At 36.5% G+C, this 24,809-nt stretch overlaps 1 protein-coding gene across 2 annotated transcripts in view; it reads right to left on the reverse strand.

Moving 5' to 3' along the window:
* OstDelta (oligosaccharide transferase delta subunit) overlaps positions 1–24,809 on the reverse strand; it is a 196,836-nt gene that overhangs the window by 19,812 nt on the left and 152,215 nt on the right. For both annotated transcript variants that reach the window (XM_090392911.1, XM_090392912.1), the window contains exons 13-15: positions 24,581–24,685; positions 12,154–12,237; positions 3,908–4,003 (exon numbers count right to left, since the gene is read on the reverse strand). In XM_090392911.1, the coding sequence (XP_090249037.1) occupies positions 3,908–4,003; positions 12,154–12,237; positions 24,581–24,685 (285 nt within the window). The remainder of the gene's footprint in view (positions 1–3,907; positions 4,004–12,153; positions 12,238–24,580; positions 24,686–24,809) is intronic.

Below are 24,809 nucleotides of genomic sequence, written 5' to 3' on the forward strand. Positions count from 1 at the left end.
TATATCAGCAAAACGTAATAGATGCACCACATCAAGTCAGCTCCATTCAAGTTCAGGTGCATGAATGGCCTGTAGCCTGCTTCCCTTTATCCACAGCTCATCATAGGATGTTTTCAATGGTGTTGTAGCCATAAAAAACTGGATAGGACACACCAGTGGGCTAATGTACAACAGATGAGAGTTGTTTTAGTCGTTCCACCAATTCTAGACTACACCTGATCTTGTGTGAAAGTGGTATTGCTTACATCACAAGAATGTTGTGATGTAAGCAGTAAAGGATAGACATAGCTGTGCTGGGGCAATGGTGTGGGGAATCATCATGGACACATTGAGCTACAAGTGCTGAAAAAAGGGCCTATGGTAAACAATATTGCAATGAGGTTCTTCAATGTCATCTTCGATTGGTTCATGGTGATGTAGGCAAAAAATTCATTATTATGGACAACAAGACTATGCTGCACCATATTGTACATGAGCAGCAGAGATACTTCTGGAGATTGATGATATTCATCAAACCAAGTGGCAAACATTTCTCAACCCCACAGAACACATTTGGGATGCAAGAGAGACATGCATCACTGCTTAAAATCTCCCCCTCCCCTCCAAACACAAACAAGGCCTTATCCTTGCTCTGAAGTAGGATGCTTATTGATGAGGAAATTTTATTGATGGGTACTGAGAGGTCTACTACAATCATTGTGAATTCACATACTGACCAGACCCTCTAATTTATGCAGTGTAGCCATTGCAAAACTTTTATATCCACATTTCAAGATTTTGATGGCTTTTTCTACCTTAAGCACTGATATATACTCCTCTTTCCTCCAGAACATTTTGCCACCTTTCTGCTATTTATTTTCCACTCTTACCAGTCTTCTTTCCACAACTTTTATTTAGCTACTTTTACACATAGCTTAGTTACATTTTGCTCTGTATTCATTTAGGGCATGTTTTCTTTTCTAGGAACACCTCTTTAAACTTCGTGTCCATGTTGTCTTTATTTTTCTATCCTGCAGGCAACTTCACATCTTTCACTTGCTGATTCAATACTTTCTGATACTTCTTTGCTCTAGAAATGACTTCAGAAGTGTTTGAAATGCAAGGGGTAAAAACCTCGTTGAACAGTGGAGTTAAGAACAGGACTGTAGTGAAATTAATGATGGATCTTCACGGGATTAAACCCAAAAGCATGATAGATTTAATAGTTCATAATTCATGCTGTAACAAGGAAGCTGGAGAACAAATATTAAAATTAGCAATGCCTATTTTTTTGGATACATAATGGATTGCTAAAGGCCAGTATACAACATGATGGCTCGTCAAAATGCCAGAGAGGATACAGGCAGGTGTGATGTCTAGGAAAACCTAACTATCAACCTTTTCCATAGCAAACTTGATCTAAGAACAAAGGTGGCTAATCTATTCTAGGAGTGTGATCAAATGCATTTTCTGAGGAGGTGAAAAATGTAGCTGTTTTATATATAAAAATTTTGAATTGGAGTACTTCCTCAATCTTGATATATATTTGGTCACGTCTTCGATATGAAAATGTATAAAAGGTGGTTTGCCTCAAGGATCAGTCCTTGGTCCATTGTTATTCAATCTGTACATTAATGATATTGGGAAGGATTTACATGCTACATACAGCACTTGCAGAATGATTGGAATAGGCTGAAAGTGTGGTCATGTGAAAATGGCTGTCATTTCAATGTTAATAAATGTAAGGTGTGATTAGATCCAGCGTCGTATTATATTGGTGGGATTATGCTAGAGAAAACTGAAAGAGGCTAGAGTTTTAGTAAACATGAAGTTGAAGTACAACCAGAGAATAATTGCAATGTCGAAATGAACCTAGACATGAAAAGATAAGGATGTCATTTTACCTCTTTACAATGCCTTGATAAGACCTCACTGGTCTCTGTGGTGATTCTGATACAGTAGAGACAGAGTACAAAGGATAATGTCAAAAATATCAGGATTGTGGAATAGTGATTATGAAGACAGATTGAAAATTTGTAGGCTGCAGACATTAGCAAACAACAGAAAGAGGTGATATGACTGAGACTTACAAACTTCTGAAAAGGTTATACAGAATTTGAAGTAGATGGAATTTTTCATTTTATGGACGATGGAGAAAGGATGCAAGGTCATCCATGGAAGTTGAGATGAATGCTGTCAAGTCAAGAAGGGGGGGGGGGGGGGTAGTTTTTTCTCTAATAGTGTGTGATTGGAATGGACTGCAATTGGATGTTGTATATGCAAGTAGCAGGAATGAATTCAAGAACAGGTGACTTAAGCCTTCACCGCTTTTTGGAGTGCTTTCAGAACACAACGGTCGAAAGAAAACACCGCGAACGACCACTTAAGTGCAGGTTGATGGAGTGTGGCTTTAAACGATGCAAAAAGAATATTCATGTATAATGTTTGTGTATGAGGGTGTTCTCCTCCCCCCCTCCCCCGACTTTGTGGCTCACTTAGTTGTGATAATATCAATATTCTTCTGCATCTTGTCCTACTTAAGTAGGGTTGCTGTTCTCAGTCAGTCTCCTCCACATCCTCCTGTCTTGGGCTGTAACACATCTTCATCCTCCGGTCCTCGTTCACCAGTCCCCCCCCCCATCTCTTCTTTGGCCACCTGCACTTCCTCCTCCCCTGCACATTAATCTGCATGAACTTTCTTCACATACTCATCCTCCCTCCTCATCACATAACCAAACTATCCCAACCTTTCCTCCTATATCTTCGCTCTTAAGTTCGTAACTTTCACTGTTCCCCTTACATAGTCATTTCTCAGACGATCCTTTCTGGTCACACTGCACATCCACCTAAGCATTCTCATCTCCATTACCTCCATCCCTCTGATGTTATTTTTTCTCAGGGGCACATTTTCTATAGCATACATTAAGGTTTCTCAAACTTTTCCTACGACGGTACACTTCACAAATCCTGAAATTTTAACGTAACAACTTGAATAGAGTCGAATATCATCAGTCTCATATTCAATGTAAAGCTAAGTGCACACCATCGCTGCAGCAGGCTGTATCGCATCACAAAAAGCGACAGCACACCCTACAGGCGTGCCGGGCCAAATCATATTGCCCTTGTTTGTGACTGCACATTTCCTAGAACATTCTTACTTCACTCGTGCTCAAATGTGTTGACAACCACAGGTGGATGAGTAAAGGCCAGCGTGTGCTGGCCTTAATAGCACAATCCACACGCAAAGTGAGGAGTGCCTAATTTTCAAACATGTTTGAACTTTGCAGAATTTAAAACCATTTCAGGCTGATTAATTTTGACAATTTTTCATGGAACACTGGCATATGTCATAGGTGGTCTCACTGCTGTCCTGTAGATTTTGCCTTTTAGACTGATCAGCACCCTCTCATTGCATAGCACTCCAGCTTGTATCCTGCATCTCACTTCCGTCTCAGCATCTCTATCCTCTTTCACTGTTGAACCTAAGTATTCTAAAGTTCCTAACCTTCCTGATGACATTTTCTTCTAGCCCCAGATGTCTCCAGGCTGCCATCTACTTTGCAACACATATATTCTGTCTTGTCATCTGCATACAACATTGTCCAAGTGGGTCTTCTCTCTCACCACCTCTATCACAATATTAAACACGAATGGACTTAATGCTGACCCTTGACACAAGCCAACTGTCACTTCCAGATAGGTCCGAACTAGTCTTCACATTGCTGTAAATCTTCTGTATGCTATCCCCTGGTGAGTTCGACTCTCTGGAATATCTTTTAATAATAATAATAATAATAACTGCAAAATTAACTATCCTTTCATTCCATCTGAAGTGCTGAGTGACAAAAACAGCTCTTAATAAATATCTTATCAATTACAATGCATATGTTAAATTCAATCAAATGAATGTAAAACAAAGTATACTTACCAATACAAACATCAGCAACAATGGTACTATAACGAGAACAGAAAACGTGTTTGAAACAACAGGTGGTGGCCGTTTCTCTTGCTCACGGAAAAGGTGCTACAAAAAAAATAAATAAATAAAGCCATGGTCACTTGAAATAACCCTGGTAGGTTTGAACAGTGCAACAGTACTATGTCTATATTAGGATATCTGTGTGTGTGTGTGTGTGTGTGTGTGTGTGTGTGTGTGTGTGTGTGTGTGTGTGTGTGTGTGTGTGTGTGTGTGTGTGTGTGTGTGTATAGAAAATGGGGTGCTTAAGGGTCAAAGCTGTATAACTGAGAGGAGACCTCCACATAGCCTTTAAAGGAATGTGGAGAACTGACCAGGACCTAATGTCCAATCTTCACCTTCTCGTTGTGCACCCTGTTGGGTATCTACTTGGATACTGAACGAATGAGGATGGGCTGGCAATTTGGGATTTAGCCGACCAAATTGTATGCTTATTGGTTAAACCAAAATAAAAAATGGTTTAAGTACAACATGAAAAAATTTCATGCTGGCTGGGGCGTCACCCGGTTAAACAGGGCCCCAGGTGTTCACGCCAGGGACACAGGGCGAACAGCGAAAAGTCAGCGACTGGGAACAAATCTGAAAACACACCCCAACTCAACATCACCAGAGTTAAAGATCGGTACTATCAACATAAGAAGCCTGAATGGCAAAGAAATGGAACTAGCTGAGGAATTAGATAAGTACCAGATCGACATAATAGGGGTGACTGAAACAAAAAAAAACAAAAACTGGTGAGATATTTCTGAGCAATATATACAAAATGTTATATTCAGGCAATGACAATCAAGGAAAAGGAGTAGCCATAGTATTCAACACAAAATACGAGGCTAATCTTCTTGAATGGCAGGCAGTCTCAAGTAGAGTAATGTGGGCAAATATGAGAATGGGGAACTGGACAATGAGACTTATTTGTGCCTATGGTCCCACAGAAGGTTCTACTAAGGTAGAAGTGGAGGAATTTTTTGATTCTTTAGAAAACGCAACTGACACAATGAAAAAGGAAAAGATGGTCCTTGTTGGGGATCTAAATAGCAGAATAGGAAATGATTGTCAGACATACAAAAATATTTTGGGAAAATTTGGAGAAAAGAGCAAAGCTAATAATAATGGAAAATCTCTGTTGGTTTTCTGCTCAGGACATGGACTGGTTATTACAAACACCATGTTCCAACATAAAAATGTGTACAAATTCACATGGAGAGAAGAGGCAAGGAATAAGAAAAGTCTCATTGACTATGTTATTGTTGGTAGTGATGTTTTCTCCCTGGTGCAGAACACCAGAGTGCAGAGGATTTGAAATTGGAAGTGATCACCATTTAGTCTTGAGCAGGATAAAATTGAATTTCATATTGAAAAGAATAACATGTAAGAAAGTTTTAAAGCAAATAAAAGTTGAGAAGCTCTCAGATGTGAACTGTAGACAAAAATACACAAAGATTATTGAAGAAAAAATGAAAGAGTTTGAGTAACAGGAATCAAAACTTGGAGATTCAGTGGCAAACTCTGAAGAAAACATTGATTGATTCTGCCAGAGAGGCATGTGGTGAGGTTGTCTGCAAGGATAAAAAAATCAGAACTCCCTGGTGGACACAGGAAGTTAAAGAGGCAGTGAAGGAAAAGAAGAAAGCATATCAAAAGTTCCTGGCAAATAAGTCAGCTTGTGCTCTTAGAGAATACAGACACAAATTCAAGAATGCTAAACACTGTGAAAACTAGCTAAACAAAAGTCATGGGAGGACTTTGGCAAGAATATAGAAAATAAATATCAAGAAGGTGGAAAAAGATTCTGGAGGCTGTTGAAGAAGCTTAGGAATGGAGGAAAATGTGCTGTAAAAGGAGTTAGAGATGATAAAGGCGACATGAAAACGGAAGAAAAAGATATCCTTGAAGTATGGAGTAATTACTTTGAAAAACTGCTAAATGAAACAAGCAGTGATGACAGCACAGTGGTAAAAAACACTGACCAGGCATGCAGTCAGGAATATATATCCATACTTGAAGTAGGAAAAGCCATCAAAGGCTTAAAATGTGGAAAGGCAGCAGGAGTAGATGATATTCAACCAGAAATGCAGAATTATGGTGGTATAAGTCTTACAGTGGCTGCACTGCATAGTTCAGAAAGCCTGGACAGAGGGACGAATTCCCGATGATTGGAGTAGAGCTCTCATAGTACCCATATATAAAAAGGGAAATAAAACTGAATGTGAGAATTACAGAGAAACGATTGAGAAGAATTGTGGAAGAAAAGCTGGATTCAGGCAAAATAGAGGCTGTCATGATCAGATTTTCACTTTACGACAAATAGTCGAGAAAGCATGGGAATATAACAAAGATCTGTATTTAAGTTTTGTCAACTTGGAAAAGGCATATGACAAGGTGCCAAGAGAGAAGCTATTCAATACACTACAGTTATATGGTTTGAATGGGGTATTATATCAAGCAATACTTAGTCTTTATTTGAGTTGTAAGTCAGCAGTTAGAATTGAAGGAAGTACAGGAAGATGGTTTAATCTTAAATCTGGTGTGAGACAAGGATGTACATTATCATCTCTGTTATTGATTATCTATTTGGATCACATTATGAAGGAAAGTGGTATTAAACATGATATCAGAATTGGAGATGTTAATGTCAGCTCTTTGACTTATGCAGATGATGTTATACTTCTAAATAAATCTGCTACAAGCCTGCAAGATTCTCTGACTAAATTGAATAACTGTTGTAATAGATATGGTATGAAGGTCAGCAATAAAAAGACAAAGACAATGAAAATAGGCAGAATCATTGAAAATGTCAGCTGTGTTGTGAATGGAGAACCCATGGAAAAAGTAAAACATTTCATGCTACTTAGGCACAATTTTTAGTGAAGATGGTAAATTAAATATAGAAATAGACAACAGAATCAGCAAAGCTGGTATGGTGGGAAGTCAACTGAACAAATTCATATGGAATAAGAGAGAAATTAGTCGGAACACTAAATTAGCTGTATACAAGACAGTGTTCAAACCAGTTTTAACTTATGGATCTGAGAGCTGGGTCAGAAGTAAAACACTTGACCAAAGACTAGAGACCACAGAGAGTCCTGAGAAAGATTAGAGGCATGAACAGATGGCATCAATGGCAATGTCAGCATCCAGGAATTAATGCTTCGATAAGACTGTGTCATTCCTACCTGCGCAAAGTACTGTGGCTGTCGATTGTGTATGCTCTTCTGGCTAGTTCTCTGTTGTGGAGCATGAAAAACCTCTGAATTTCCAGAAGGGAAAAAATCCTGCCAGCTCCATATCAGACCGGGTAACTTGCATTCAGATGAAATGGTCCTCATAAAAGTTCTTCACATCCTAGGCAGGTCTTTCCATCAGAGGAGCATTGTGAAAACTTAATGAATCAATAAATACAAAGAGCAAAGGCTCTTTGTATATATTTGCCTGTTGGTTATATACATGGTGCAAAACCCCTTCAATAGACACCTTTAAATGCTGATTGGACAAGGTTTAATTGCACAGATTAACACAGTTTTTGTTCAAATATGCACCATCTATACTCTATCCATAACATTAAATGTTCTGAGTTAAGGCCCAGTCTGATATCTGCACATTCAGCTGAAAATCAATCAGTAACTTTGGCGAACTTCAGCCAAAGTAAATCAAGCAACTTCTTGAAGATGGGATGAGATAATGTACTGGAATGGCAAATAAGTTTATTCGGTTTATGCATTAGTACAAGTTTACGGCGCTTTGCCTGTCGCTATTGTTGCGCTACCGCACAATGCTGTTGCGCAGTTGAAAAGCGACATTTCACATAACCTTTCAGCGAATTTCATTCGGCCTAGTTCAGTTGCGTGTGTGTGCATGCAACATATTTTTAGAAATGGAAGGAAATAACATACATTACCGGCATATTTTGTTTTTTTATTTCAAAAAAGGGAAACGAGCTGCGGAGGTCTATAAAAAATATGCGGCGTATATGGGGGTGGTGCCTTAACAGAACGTGCATGTCAAAAGCGGTTTGCCAAATTCCGTTCTGGAGATTTCAACATCAGTGATGCACCTCGTGCCTGACCAAGGTTGATTTGAGCGTTGTAAAGAATATCGTCGACAAAAATCCATCACAAATAGTGCAGGAGATTGCTGCAGTATTGAACATATAACATAAGCGTTGAAAACCATTTGCACAAGTTGGGATATGTTTCAAAACTCAATGTTTGGGTGCTGCATGAATTGACTGAGGTCAATATGACTGCTCGCATATCCATCTGTGATTAGCTGCGATATTGCCAAGAAAACTCCCCATTTTTGAAGCAGATGATTACGGGAGATGAAAAATGGTCGGATATGTAAAAGATCATTGGGCACAAGAGCGAACCGCTGCAAACAACTTTGAAAGCAGGAATGCACCCAAAGAAGATCATGCTCTCTGTGTGGTGGGATTATAAAGGTGTTGTCCGCTACAAGATTTTACCGTCAGGCAGAACGATTGATTCAACTGTCTATTGTTCACAGTTAATGCCACTGGCCTCTGCAATTAGCACAAAATGTCCTGAATTGGTAAATTGGAAAGGAATTGTCTTTCACCACGACAATACCACACATCTTTAACAACCCAGAGTAAATTGTTACATCTTGGCTGGGATGTTTTGCCACATCCTCTGTATTCACAAGACCTGGCACCTTCCGATTACCACTTATTCCAATTGTTGCAGAATTCTCTGAACGGGAAAACCTTAGCATAATGAAGTTGGTGGACAGATGGCAAGAGGTCATTGATAAAGAGGGTCAATATATAACGGACTAGTATGTATTATATATATTAAATAAAATGCATTTCATTCCACTCTGAAAAACCAAATGAACTTATTTGCCAACCCAATACCTTCAGATAATGAAACAAATTATAAGTCACTGTGACCATAACTGTCAAAGCTGATGGTAATTAAAATCCAAGAATTACTCTTAAAAAGAAACATCTATATCAATAAATTGAAGCATAGCAGTTTTTGAGCATTTCTGGTTTATCATCTGCATTTTCAACATTTCTGACTTTTGATAGCTTTTCTAACTCAATAATTATGGTAGAAAAAGCATTGCACACTTGAATATTTTTTACTGCTGTTGTCTATGCCTGGTACATTTTAAAATGAACCAAGCTCTTTCAAAGTAATGACTCCAGATAATCAGAACCAGAAGGGACTTAGCACCGGATTCCCGTCACTGCATTCTTTCCTCTATTTATAATCTTTTTCCAATAATCCTGAGACATTCTGCCACCCCTGATATTTCTCAATTTTCTATCTTTTTTTTCTTCTCATCATCAAATTCCTGATATATACCCTTAAGGAGTGTACAGGATATGATAGTACTGCATGAAAAAACTAAAATCATTATTAACTTCCAATCCACAAATTTCCTCCAAATCAGACTGTTACTTATCAAGACTCCAACATTATCAGATCTTATATTTCTATCTTCTAAGGCAGCGCCTCCCAAACAGTGGGCTGCAGTGCAGCCACTGTACGACTTTTATACATCCATACTTGAGCATTTCTGGTCGAATATCATCTACTCTAGCGCCTTTTACACATTTCAGGCTTTTGATGGTTTTTTCTACTTCAAGTATGGATATGTATTCCTGACTGTATGCCTAGTCAGTGTTTTTTACTACTGCTTGTTTCATTTAGCAAATTTTCAAAGTAATTACTCCATAATTCAAGGATATCTTTCTTTCCCATTTTCATGTCACCTTTATCATCTCTAATTCCTTTTACAACACTCTTTCCTCGATTTCTGAGCTTCTTCATCAACCTCCAGAAGATCTTGCTACCTTCTTGATATTTATTATCTATGCTCTTGCCCAAGTCCTCCCATGGCTTTTGTTTAGCAGGGTTTAGCTTTCTTACATTTGTCTCTATTCTCTAAGAGCACAAGCTGACTTATTTGTCAGGAACTTTTGATATGCTTTCGTCTTTTCCTTCCTGCCTCTTTAACTTCTGTGTCCACCATGGAGTTCTGATTTTTCTATCCTTGCCGACAACTTCACCACATGCCTCCTGGCTGAATCAATCAGGGTTTTCTTCAAGGCTTGCCACTAAATCTCCAATCTGATACACAAATCCAATACACAAAACTTCAACAAGTTTTGTGTATTTTAGTCTAAAGTTCACATCTGAGAGCTGCTCAACTTTTATTCGCTTTAAAACTTCCTTACATGTTATTCTTTTCAATATGAAATTCAATTTTATCCTGCTCAAGACTAACTAGTGATCACTTCCAATTTCAAATCCTCTGTACACTCTGGTGTCCTGCACCAGTAGGAAAACATCACTATCAACAATAACATAGTCGACGAGACTTTTTTTTTTATTCCATGCCTCTTCTCTCCATGTGAATTTGTGCACATTTTTATGTTGGAACATGGTGTTAGTAATAACCAGTCCATGTCCTGAGCAGAAATCCAACAGATATTTGCCATTATTATTAGCTTTGCTCTTTTCTCCAAATTTTCCCAAAATATTTTTGTATGTCTCACAATCATTTTAGATCCCCAACAAGGATCAACTTTTCCTTTTTCACTGTGATTTTGAAATCGCTGAGCTTTTTATTCTTAATCACTTTTTGGTCAACTTTATGCTTTCAATAGTCTTTAGATACTTTAAATTCATAATTTTTACATAAATGCCACTGAATTATTTTAGCTACGTTATAGTGCCTTTTATGGTACTCCATTTGTGCGATTTTGAACCCACTTATGTGGTCTACTGTTTCTCTCATCTCTTTGCACAATCTACATTTACTGTTTTATTTTTGCCTTCATAATGTTGGTTGTAATGGCCTGTTCTTGTGCTGGAAAAATTATCGACTGTTTCTTTAGTGCACCATTTCTCAACAATTGCCAGGTCAAGTTGCTGTGAGCACTGTCCACCTATATTGTGAAGATACTTTTTCTATGCAATGCCTTATTTTTCCATCTTTCATTTCTCACTTTTACTTGTTTGGCCTCATAATCTAATTTTTTCTCCACGGGTTTAAATAAATTCTCTTTCCTTACCTCAATTAGAAATTTTTTAATTGTTTTCTGCAGATAATCATTCAGATTTCGTTTTTCTTCGACAACTCGCTTTACATATACTTTACTGCAATCTCTTGCCTCCTTTTTTGAATGATAGGTAGAGCCTATCAATGTCACTGCAAGGATTGAAGGAATGGTGCAGTCATTAATTTTCGAGTCTTTCTGCCTAAATTACCCACCTATAGCTGAGTTCATTCAACAATGCTTGCTGAACATAGATGCTTTTATCAAATTTCCAGCATTAACTGAAGGAGTTTTCTTAGTTACCTTATGTATTCTGCTCTAGGTTTTTTTTTTCATCTTATTGCACAGAATTTCTGATGCTTCAAAAATTCCCAAATATTTGTAGCTATCTTCAAATTTTATTGCCTTGATTTTATCATCAATGAGCAGCTCGATTTTGTTCAGTCTTCAAACTTTACTCTTGTTATTACAGCACAACTATGTGGATAAGCCAAAATCCATTGATATATCTTGAATGAATATGTGCGTAGTATAATCAATGATCCAAGTTCATTCTCTGATTTTGCATACAGCTTCAGATCATCCATGTATAAAAGAGGTGAGATACCTTTGCATTTTGATATTAGCTTGCTAATATCAAAATAATTAACAAAGATAACTATGAACCTGAGTTCAATACAGAGTGCTCTTTACAATTCAACCTTCAAGTAACAATCTCAAGGCTTGAGAAAACGCAATCCACTGATCAGGTAACTCAGAGTTCACTGTATTATTTTTACTAAACTAATTTAAACAATATGTTAACTTTCAAGTAAGTACAGTTTAGGCATTAGATACTGTGTGGAGCAAAAAAAATATTGATATAGAATTCAAAATTAATAAGCACAATGAACTGTGTTTGTAATATTTAGAATGCAATTTGTAATATTTAAACACTACTGTATTTATAATATGTTATTTTAACTTAAAAAAACTGGTAACTTAAACATTATGTCAACTTTCTAGTAAGTACAGTTCAGGCATTAGAACCTGGCTGTGTGGAGCAGGAAAAGAAATATTGATATAGCATTCAAAATTAACAAGTACAATGGGTTATGTTTGTAATACTTAGAATGCAATTTATACATTACTGTATTTATAATATATGTATAAATACTAAAGTACTTACTTTAATCTCAGGTTTTTGAGCATAGGGATTCTCTGCAGGTTTAGGGGGATTTGGATGAGGAGGGAAGGTCAATGCAATTTCTCCCTATGGAAAAAAAATATATACATATATACACACACATACACACAACATGCAATTGTAATCAAACATTTAATGCAATCTCCTCTTCATTTTTTAAAATGAATACAGTCAATTATGCAACAAATACTGATCATAATGCTTAATTGCAAATCAATTTTTCAAAGTAAAATGTGACAGGAATAGATTTTACAGGATCACAGGCAAAGAGTTGCAATGGCAAACTCCGCATTTTTAGTATGAAAATCTTTATGAAGGAATTAATTTCTTCCATTGTTGTGACATTACTCAGCAAAAATTTAAATGCTGAAAATGCTTTTACTTATGAGTTCTAACTACAGGCTAGATGCAATGGTTTATAAAAAGGAATGAGTTTGGTTATAAAATACACTCTGTAATATGGGAAACAGAAAATAATATTGGACTGTATCATGCTTCATTTACATATATTTAGTTCCAAATGGAAACATCAAGAACCAGAAAAGCAAAAATTTATGAATTTCTGAGAGTAAGTTTTAGAAAATGCAAAATTGAACTTAACTCAGGATATCCATGAAAAAGCAGTTAATGGATTTTTTTTTTTTTGTTCACACATCATTACTTTGAGTTTTATACATAATTATAATAAAATTATATTTAATATCAAATTATTTAATAATTATAAAAACTACTTTACAGCAGAAGGCATTTTTAGCATTATCCTTGATCTGATCAGTTGAACTTATTCTTCTATGAGACTCAACCAGTGCCATCCCATGAGTGCATAGTGCAGCTGCAGTTATCCAATACAATTGGATAACTTGGAACACTTTGAATTTATCAATTAATTTTAACCAAATCTGCATATAATATCAGAATGCAGTTGCAGCAGTTAGAATAGGTAATGAACAAGCAGGTACAAGACGGAGGGGGGGGGGGGGCAGTATCACCAAGCATTTTCATCGTACATTTCGAAAGAGCAATGGACAAACTGAAGGAAGATGCAAAAGGAATATCTGTACACAGAATGAGAATTAACAATCTGAGATTCGCAGATGACATTGTTATTATTGAAGAAGATGAAAAAGAACTACAAAACACTGAAACTGTTAAATGAGGAAAGGGAATGAGAAATGCTATTTGGTGAGAAGGACATGAAACAAAAGATACAAGTGGATGGAATTGATGAGAAAATGTAGAACAATTCACATATTTTGGAAGGAAAATGATGCATGATTTGGACTGTAAAAAAGAAATAAAGATCAGGATTGCAAAGGGAAGAACAAATCTGAAGGCCATGGATAACATCTGGAAAAGTAAACAGATCAGCCTGCAAACAAAACTAAAAGTACTGGAAACATGCATCTTTAGCAGTGTACTATATGGAACTGAAACATGGGTAATAAATGAGTAATCAAGAAAAAGATTTTGGCATTTGAAAGAACTTGTTACAGGAAGATTATAAGAATAGGATGGGTACAGAAAACCACAAATGAAGAGCTATATCGGAAGATACAGCCAGGATAGAATCTCATGCAGAAGATTATAAAATGGAAGCTGCAATTATTTGGACACATCTGTAGAATGAGTGAGGACTGGAATATAAAGACGTTTATGTTTGGTATTTTGGATAGTTTAAACAGAAGAGGTAGACCACATAATACAGAAAATGGATAAATGATATAAAGGACTGGTGTGGAATGGGTGTACAAAAACTGTGACACTGTGCACTGGACAAAGAAAGGTGGAAGAAAATAGTGAAGGAGACATCAGACACCAATGGGCAGTGGGCCCTTGGTTCGTGATGATGAAATCTGCACAGTGGGGGATAATGCATTTTAAGATATATTAGAAAATAATAAAGAACAAGAATGCTAATATTTTGTTATATATTTGAATTACTCAAAGATGTAAATGAAATAGTAATTATAGAAATTGAAAGAGGAGGACAAGGCTCATCTGCTTCAACTACAATCGTACAATATGCAAAAGCTCTGGCTAAAAAAGGGACATTCAGTTGATCGGCAATACAGTTTCCCCATTATAAATATGGGCAAAAAGTTAATTTATGGAAATATTGGTGCCCTAAACTTGCCAGTTCCTAAATGCACCATGCATGCAAAACTGAAAACTCAAAACAAAAACAGCAAATCATGACAAATGACATGCACTGGTTGACACAACCAATCACAGCCACAATTTCTGAGTGCTATTGTCTCAGTGTGCATTTTGCCTTGCCTTCTGTGTGGTTTAAAACCAGTTGAATGCTAAGAATTTGACTAGTACGACATTCATACATTATGAACATCAAAGATGTTCATATTTGTGACTGCATACCCAGGCTATAAACGTGAATGCAATACAAATCAGCCTTATACATTGAAAAGTGTCCTCTTCATGAAGCATTAGTATAGTGTTTAATTTTGGGAATTATGCAAATCCACAAAACAATCAGGGGAGATCTGAACAGGAATAAATTTTGAAAAAATAAAATCAGTGATATTGCTATTCCATGAGTGCACCCAGAATATATGATTCTGCATTCAACAAACATCATCAAATTCCTGACGTACCCTCAAGGGGTGTATAGGATATGATAGTACTACATAAAAAATTTACATCATTACTAACTTCCTAGCTACAATTTTATTCCAAATCAGTCTGTTACTTGTCAAGAATACAGTTATTCAATTTAGTCAAGGAATCTTGCAAACTTGTAGTGGATTTATTTAGAAGTATAACATCTTCCATATAAAGCAAAGATCTGACATTAAAATCTCCAATTTTGATATTGTTTTTAATACCACTTTATTTCATAATGTGATCCATATAGATAATGAATAACAGAGGGGATAATGTACACTACATCCTTGTATCACACCAGTTTTAACATTAAACCATCTTCCTATACTTCAATTCTAACTGCTGACTTACAACTCAAATAAACACTAAGTATTGCTTGATATAATGCCCCATCGACACCATATAACTGTAGCATATTGAATAGCTTCTCTTTTGGCACCTTGTCATATTCCTTTTCCAGATCAAAAAAACTTAAATACAGAAAACCACAAATTAAGAGCTATATCAGAAGATACAGCCAGGAGAGAATCTCATGCAGAAGAGAATCGCAAACGGAAACTGCAATTATTTGGACACATCTGTAGAATAAGTGAGGACTGGAATATAGAGACATTTATGTTTGGTATTTTGGATAGTTTAAACAGAAGAGGTAGACCATATAATACAAGGAATGGATAGATGATATAAAGGACTGGTGTGGAATGGGTGTACAAAAACCATGACACTGCACACTGGACAAAGAAAGGTGGAAGAAGATAGTGAAGGAGGCATCAGACACCAATGGGCAGTGGGCCCATGGTTCGTTATATTATATTCCTCTGTTATATTCCCATGTTTTCTCAACTATTTGTCGTAAAGTGAACATCTGATCCTGACAGCCTCTATTCGGCCTGAATCCAGCTTGTTCTTCACAAAGCTTTTCTTCCACAATTCTTCTCAACCGTTTTTTAAGTATGCTTGCATAAATCTCAGTACGGAAATATTCAGTTTTATTTCCCTTTTCATATGTGGACTATTAGAGCTCTACACCAATCATTGAGAACTTGTCCCTCTGTACAGGCCTTTTGAACTAAAAAAAAAAACTTTTATACCACCATATTTCAGCATTTCTGGTCGAATATCATCTACTCCTGCTGCCTTTCCACATTTTCAGCCTTTGATGGCTTTTTGTACTTCAAGTATGGATATGTATTCCTGACTGTGTGCCTGTTGAGTGATTTTTAGCACTGTGCTATCACTGCTTGTTTCATTTAGCAATTTTTCAAAGTAATTACTCCATACTTCAAGGATATCTTTTTCTCCTGTTTTCATGTCACCTTTATCATCTGTAACTCCTTTCACAGCACTCTTTCCTCCATTTCTAAGCTTCTTCAACAACCTCCAGAATATTTTGCCACCTTCTTGATATTTATTTTCTATGTTCATACCAAAGCCTTCCCATGACTTTTGCCTTGACCCATAGCTAGTTTTACACAGTGTTTAGCTTTCTTATATTTGTCTCTATTCTCTAAGAGCACAAGCTGACTTATTTGTCAGGAACTTTTGATATGCTTTCGTCTTTTCCTTCCTGCCTCTTTAACTTCTGTGTCCACCATGGAGTTCTGATTTTTCTATCCTTGCCGACAACTTCACCACATGCCTCTCTGGTTGAATCAATCAGTGTTTTCTTCAAGGCTTGCCACTGAATCTCCAAGGTTTGGTTCCTGTTCTCAACCTCTCATTGTTTCTTCAATAAGTTTTGTGTATTTTAGTCTACACCTCACATCTGAGAGCTGCTCAACTTTTATTCGCTTTAAAACTTCCTTACATGTTGTTCTTTTCAATATGAATTTCAATTTATCCTGCTCAAGACTAACTAGTGATCACTTCCAATTTCAAATTCTCCGTACACTCTGGTGTCCTGCACCAGTGGGAAAACATCACTATCAACAATAACATAGTCAACGAGACTTTTTTTTATTCCATGCCTCTTCTCTCCATGTGAATTTGTGCACATTTTTATGTTGGAAGTTAGTAATAACCAGTCCATGTCCTGAGCAGAAATCCAACAGATATTTGCCATTATTATTAGCTTTGCTCTTTTCTCCAAATTTTCCCAAAATATTTTTGTATGTCTCACAATCATCTTAGATCCCCAACAAGGACCAACTTTTCCTTTTTCATTGTGTCAGTTGCTTTTTCTAAAGCCTCAAAAAATTCCTCCACTTCTACCTTAGTAGAACCTTCTGTGGGACCATAGGCACAAATAAGTCTCACTGTCCAGTTCCCCATTCTCATATTTGCCCACATTACTCTACTTGAGACTGCCTGCCATTCAAGAAGATTAGCCTTGTATTTTGTGTTGAATACTATAGCTACTCCTTTTCCTTGATTGTCATTGCCTGAATATAACATTTTGTATTTATTGCTCAGAAAGATCTCACCAGCTTTGGTCTTTTTTGTTTCAATCACCTTATGTCGATCTGGTACTTATCTAATTCCTCAGCTAGCTCCATTTCTTTGCCATTCAGGCTTCTTACATTGATAGTACCGATCTTTAACTCTGGTGATGTTGAGTTGGGGTGTGTTTTCAGATTTGTTCCAGTAGCTGACTTTTCGCTGTTCGCCCTCGCCGGAAAAAAACAGGTGACGTCCTTGCCGGCATGAAATTTTGTCATGTTGTACCATCACATTTTGTATATTGGTTTAAGCCAATAAGAATACAATTTGGTTGGCTAAATCCGAAATTGCCAGCCCATCCTCATTCGTTCAGTATCTGGGTAGATACCCAACAGAGTGCACCACGAGAATGTGAGAACTGTGCTTTAGGTCAGAAGCTCTGGTCGGTTTTCCACATTCCTTTAAAGGCTATGTGGAGGTCTCCTCTCAGTTATACAGCTTGACCCTTAAGCACCCCTCTATAATACTACCTATAATACATATGCAAAATAGAATCAATGGCTATTGCACTGCAAATAATGCATTAGCCATCTTGTTTTCTGGGTTGGAAAGCATCTTATTCCTCACAAATTATATTATTGTTTTTGTCCCATAATGTACCCACAAGAAAGCAAGTGAAAATTTGCACATGAAATATTTTCACAACTATTCTGCTCTTAATATCCTATAATACATAGTACACACCTTTCTTAGGCTGATGGTTAATTTGGGATTTATTGATGTAGGGACAGCAAAGGTCATACTGTACCTACTACAAGGGTTGCAGCAGCATACTAGGTAATGGAAAATTGGTAAATAACACCTAATGTACAAGAAATATTTTAAAAAGCTGAAATATGCTGTGTGTATAGCATTTTAAAGATAAGGTGAATCTGTACAAATTCTTTGTAAAAAGTTAAAAACTTCATATTGTTTGAAGGATAAAATCTGCCTAATTTTCCACAATATTATTAAAACTGCATACCTCAGTGAAGTGATGGCACTCCATCACTTCACTTCAGGTATCACAAATAGTAATGCTATCCAGAAGGCAGTTTTTTAAAGTTATTTTTAATGACGTGTCTGGCAGGTTCAGTCCAGTCACTTTCTCAAGTTCTGCTTTCACAGTATGCTTTTTATGAAATACTTCAATGCAAAAATAAGCATTCTTATACTTTCCTCTAAATACAGACGAAGGTAAGCAGCTGTTGGCTTCACATCCTACCAGATTTCTGCTCCATATTGTGAAGTAGGAGAAATAGGGCCAACCACATTATCCTTGTATAATGGTTGTGATAATGATACCAGTCTTCAAGAAGGGAGACTGGTGAGAGAGATTGCAGCAGCTATCGTGGCATCTCTCTGCTCAGCCTGCCTGGAAAAGTATATGCTAGGTGCTTGGAAAGACCGAGACCGTAAAGGTAAAAGAGGGAAAGATTAAGAAAGAGAAAAAGAAAGAAAGATTGTGAAATAACTTTTCATACTCCTTAGTTCCATCTACTTTTGTTCTTTGGAACAGCCTTACTCACTCACTCATACTTTTTCCTAAATGACTGCAACATCCAGTTTTCCAAGAAACAGATCAGCATATTTAAGACTTGTTCCCTCTTTTGTGTGTGTTGATAAAAAAAATGCAACTACATTTCACTATCTTTAATGAGGCATATACTACAAGGCCTGATCTACACACAGAATAACCACTGCCAGATAATATCATCCAGTTCCATGTATCATATGCATTGCCACATTTACAATTTATTTTGTATAATTTGAGACTTTAAGGAGGTGGAAATGTTTGAGACATCATAGTGGTGCCGGAGGTTAAAAACTGGCACAATGAAATCAATGAGAACTTTTTGCAATGCAGGATAGGAACATTTCTAGCAAATGAATAACACATGATTCCATAGGTTGCTAGAATAATGAATTAACTGTGCATGATTATTTCTTAGGAAATGATCAGGTTGAGTACTTGGACAATGGAAATAGAAAATCACATGAAAAAACCAACTGGTGAACTCTTTTAGTGTGGATAGTATCAACAATGTCAACAACTTGTGCTCCAGAACTAATGCCAAATCCTGTATTGTATTTATATCTACATTTACCTGATGTCATGGAAAAATGTTTATATTCAACCTATCCCACAGAAAGTAGATAAAAGAAAAACTATTGTCTCATTTATACTTAAGTACCGTCAAAACTAATGGAGAAAATCATCGTTTAGCTCCTTAGCTAATTAAATGGTTGGCTAAGGAGTTAAATAACCACCACCACCATGGATTCTGCCAGTCTTGATCTGCAGTGGATCTCCTTGCCAACATCACCTATCTATGGACACAAGCTATGAAAGGTTTTCTTCTTCTTCTCTTCTGTCTAAGACAGGTTGAGTCTTCTCTTGAGCAGGATCTTCCAGTCTTCTCTATTCCTTGCTGTTCTAAAGTTCCTTATATGTTCTGCATCCCGAGATGTTCTTTATTAATTTCAGCCAGGGTAATTCTTTTTGATGTTGAAAGTTTATTTTCCACTTGGTTAGAGTATAATAAATTTAGTTTAATCCTTTATCCAAGTGTGAGCAAACAAAGTTTGCGCCTGAAAGTATCTTCAGGACTGGGTTAAGGTGGTACACACCAGGGCAACTCGTTGCAAAGGTGGAGCAAGCTACCAACACTCCTATCCTAGTATCTCCTATAATGCAAAACACATCTCCTTGCGGATATGTCTATTGTTATGCATTAAGGGAAGGGCCACTACCCAGACCGGTTTCGACCTTTATTGAGGTCTCTTCAGTGGGAGCCAGGCCCAAGTCGAGATATCAGGCAGAAGCATTTGCAGGTCATCTCCACCTATAGGAATTGCCAATTGGTGTGCCACCCTTTTTTAATAAATTACTCTGGATTTAGAGAAAGATGTTGAAAGTTTATTTTCCACTTGGTTAGAGTATAATAGATTTAGTTTAATCCTTTATCCAAGTGTGAGCAAACAAAGTTTGCGCCTGAAAGTATCTTCAGGACTGGGTTAAGGTGGTACACACCAGGGCAACTCGTTGCAATTCTTTTTGTTATTATTTAATAATTTATTATACTCTAACCAAGTGGAAAATAAACTTTCAACATCTTTCTCTAAATCCAGAGTAATTTATTAAAAAAGGGTGGCACACCAATTGGCAATTCCTATAGGTGGAGATGACCTGCAAATGCTTCTGCCTGATATCTCGACTTGGGCCTGGCTCCCACTGAAGAGACCTCAATAAAGGTCGAAACCGGTCTGGGTAGTGGCCCTTCCCTTAATGCATAACAATAGACATATCCGCAAGGAGATGTGTTTTGCATTATAGGAGATACTAGGATAGGAGTGTTGGTAGCTTGCTCCACCTTTGCAACGAGTTGCCCTGGTGTGTACCACCTTAACCCAGTCCTGAAGATACTTTCAGGCGCAAACTTTGTTTGCTCACACTTGGATAAAGGATTAAACTAAATTTATTATACTCTAACCAAGTGGAAAATAAACTTTCAACATCTTTCTCTAAATCCAGAGTAATTTATTAAAAAAGGGTGGCACACCAATTGGCAATTCCTATAGGTGGAGATGACCTGCAAATGCTTCTGCCTGATATCTCGACTTGGGCCTGGCTCCCACTGAAGAGACCTCAATAAAGGTCGAAACCGGTCTGGGTAGTGGCCCTTCCCTTAATGCATAACAATAGACATATCCGCAAGGAGATGTGTTTTGCATTATAGGAGATACTAGGATAGGAGTGTTGGTAGCTTGCTCCACCTTTGCAACGAGTTGCCCTGGTGTGTACCACCTTAACCCAGTCCTGAAGATACTTTCAGGCGCAAACTTTGTTTGCTCACACTTGGATAAAGGATTAAACTAAATTTATTATACAGGGTAATTCTTGGTCTTCCGGGTGGTCTTTTTTTTTTTTTCAGTTGGAAAAAAGTATTGATTAGGATGTTAGAAAGTCTGTCTGCATCCATATGTACAGTGTGGCCAAACCATCTCAGTTGTTGTTTTCTAATTTTTTCTATTATCTTTTTATACAATAATTCTTGTCTGACTGATGTTTGTTTTCTTTTCTATCCAACTTGTTCTATTTATTTTTCTTACGCATTTCATTTCAAATACCAGCAGTTTTTTCTCCTCTCTTTTTTTAATTGTCCACGCTTCTGCTCCATAGATGACTGTCGGTATAATTATTGCTTCATATAATTTGATTTTGGCTTGCTTAGATATCGTTTGTTTTTCAGATTTTCTGTAATTTTCCCATGGTGGTCCATCCTATTGCTATTCTCTGTTTGATTGTTTTGAGTTCATCTATTGTTTCTGTTAGTTTTGATCCAAAGTATATGAAGTTGTCTACTTGTTCTATTTGTTCTCCGATTAGGGTGGCTTAGTTGGTAGTTCTGTTCCTCCCTATTTTCATCACTTTTGTCTTTTGTATATTTATTGTCATGTCATATGTTTTACAGGTTTCGTTTAGCTTGTTGATCAACTTTTGTAGTTCATTTGGGGTTCTTGCAAGAAGGACGAGATCATCTGCATATTTGATATTATTTATGTTTAAACCATTGGCATTGATTCCAGGCTCATTGTCTATTGCCTTCTTTACAACTTCTCTAGATATATGTTGAATAGGCATGGGAATAATGGGCATCCTTGCATTACTCCTTTTTGGATCTCTATGGGTTCTGTTGTGAGTTCCTTTTTAATTATTGCATTTGTCTTAGAGTAATATTTTATCAGAAACTATTATATATTTGTCTATTGCTTTTTCTAGTAGAATTTTAAGAAGGATTTCTCTGTTGATGTTATTGAAAGCTTGTTTAAAGTCCACAAAACAACAATATAGTTATTTATGGTCTTCCCAGCTGAGCTCTGCTAGTTGGTGCGATGTGAAAATTTGGTCTATTGTTGGATACTTTCCTTGGAAACCAGCTTGTTCTATGCCTATCATTTCTTCAGAGGTATTTTTTAATCTATTTTGTATAATTCTTATGAATATTTTATAGGTGTGAGGGAGTAAATTGATTGGTCTGTAATGTCTGCAGTCTCTTTTGTCTCCTTTCTTGTATATTGGGATGATCTTTGCAGTTCTCCAGTCATCTGGGATCTCTCCTGTTTGTAGTATTTTATTGAATGGGTTGTTAAATATTCTATTGATATGCTGCCTCCATATGACCACAGTTCAGTAGGGATAGTATCAATGCCTGGTGCTTTGTTTTTCACCTCTTTTATTGTGTATTTAACTTCTTCTTGTAAAATTTTTGGGTGATCATTATTTTCTTCTATTGCTGCCATTGTAGTTTTGTTTCCTTGGTGGAAGGATAGTCTTAAAATGGTTTGACGCTTTTTTCTTATTCAATATTCCCGGTTTCAGTCATCTTGTTGTTTATCATTGTTACTGCTTTTGCTGAGAATTCCTTTGTAATTTCTCTTACAGTATCATGGAAGACTTTTAGGTTGTTTTGTTGGTATGCTTCTCATTTCTTAGCTTTTTCTTCTAACCATTTTTCTTTGGCTTTTTGCATAGGTTATCGACTTTATTTTTTAGTGCTCTGTATTTTTCTCTATTCTCTTCATTGTTTTGTTGGTTTACAAGTATCTTGGCCTCTCTTTTCTCTTCTATGGTAGCTATGATTTCTTGAGTTATCCACTGTTTATTTTGGGTTTGAAACCTAGAGTGTCTTTTACAATTGATAACACTTTTTCTTTTCCTTCTTCCAAGTATTTTCCACTGTTCTGGAAGATGGAGGGTTTTAATTTCAAGCACATCTGTTATAAAAATCGACTTCAGCTTGAGCTATCTTTTAGTTTTAATAGGTTGATGTTTTCTTCTTTTCTGATATTATTTTTTCTGTTGAATTTTATCTTCACTTTGGCAGTTAATATTTCGTGGTCAGTGTCAAAATCAAAACTTCTTAATGTTCGTACATTATTTACTGATCTTTTCCATTGTTTGTTTATGATGATATAGTCTATGCAGTTCTTTATATTACCATCTGGGGATGTCCATGTATATTTATTATTAGGGCGTTGATAGAACAATGTGTTTGTAATCATTAGATCGTTTGCTTTACAGAAGTGGAGTAATGTTCTCCTCTGTCGTTAAGCTCTCCATATCCAAATTTTCCCATCACATCTTTTTTGTCTGCTGTGAACTGTCTTATTTTAGCATTAAAATCTCCCATCACTATCATGAGTTCTCTATTTTTGGGATTATCTCTCGTCCTGAAATGATTTAGTGAACCCAATATAATAATTCTGGACATTTCCAAGACATTTAATCAAATCTGACACACAAAGGCTTACTTGCCAAATTACCATCTTATGTTCACCATCTACTCACTACAACTGAACTGTCAATTCTTATTTGGTCATTCAACATGTCATGGTAAGCATCTTCTTTACTTCATATTTCTTTACCTATGCAACTTTGGAGCTATGTATATTTTTGTCTACACTCTTTCTGCTATTCATTCATGAACTTGATCACAAATTCAACTTTACTAATAACAGTACTCTCCATTCTTATTTATTTTTTTGCAAGCTTTGTAATACTGATATCCCAACATACAAGAGCCTTCATAATCAATGCCTTAAACCTGCTTGTTATATTCAAGCGTGGTAATAACCATTCGTCAACTTTGATGGCACAAAAATACAATCCAGTCTTATTTCATACAATTTCATACTATGCTTTGTCTCTCCCATCTTCAAAGTATCCAAAATCTCCATGTGAGATCAGATCTATCCTCATTTAAACCCCTTGCCTCGCGTAAGCACCTACCTTTTGTAGCCTCCAAAAAACTTTTACTCAAGATTTATCTACATAGTAAAACTTATAGAGGTGAGAATCCTATTTATACTTCTGTATAAATCCCAAATCTGCCTGCCCCTAGAATATTGTTCCCACATAATGAGTGGTGTACCTAAAAAAATATCTAAACATGCTGCTCAGAAGAGAGTGATCCAGTTAACTTGTGATCACTCTTTCCCGCACTCACTCCAGTCACTATTTCTGCCTTATACAAAATACAATATATACACAATATATATACAAGACAGATATTTGGCAGTGTTGTGCTGACCTAATGCATATTATTTCTCTACTTTCCTCCAGCCCATAAACACAACTGAGTTGCTCAACAAACATCAATAGGTACCACTTCCTTCTTGACCACTATTCCACAAGGAGCTGACCTGCTACAGCTAAGACCACCATAAACTCTCTTGCTAATACTATACAGTCACAAGAAAAGCCTAACAGGTATAATGTATGCTAAATGAACCTGAACTAAAATGCAATATACTTTTGACACAAACAACAACAATCTAGCCTAAAGATCTATATCAAGAATCTTACCAGTTTCCATGTAAATGGATTTGCTATTACTGCATCTCCCACAATCAAAATAATATTGTATTTGCCAGACTGATAATTAAATTCCTTAGCTTTGACATGGATATCCTATAACATATGAAAAAAATTGTAAACAAAAATGTTCTGTGTATAAAATAACTGAATTTTTTATAAACATTTTGAATCCAATTTTAAGATCAACGCACATTTTAAATTTATCTAATCAGTCTGC

This window comes from Typopeltis vanoorti, chromosome 5 (genome assembly GCF_054136105.1).
Source record: "Typopeltis vanoorti isolate ZY-2024b chromosome 5, IOZ_Tvanoo_1.0, whole genome shotgun sequence".
In the NCBI taxonomy this organism is placed as follows: Eukaryota; Metazoa; Arthropoda; class Arachnida; order Uropygi; family Thelyphonidae; genus Typopeltis; species Typopeltis vanoorti.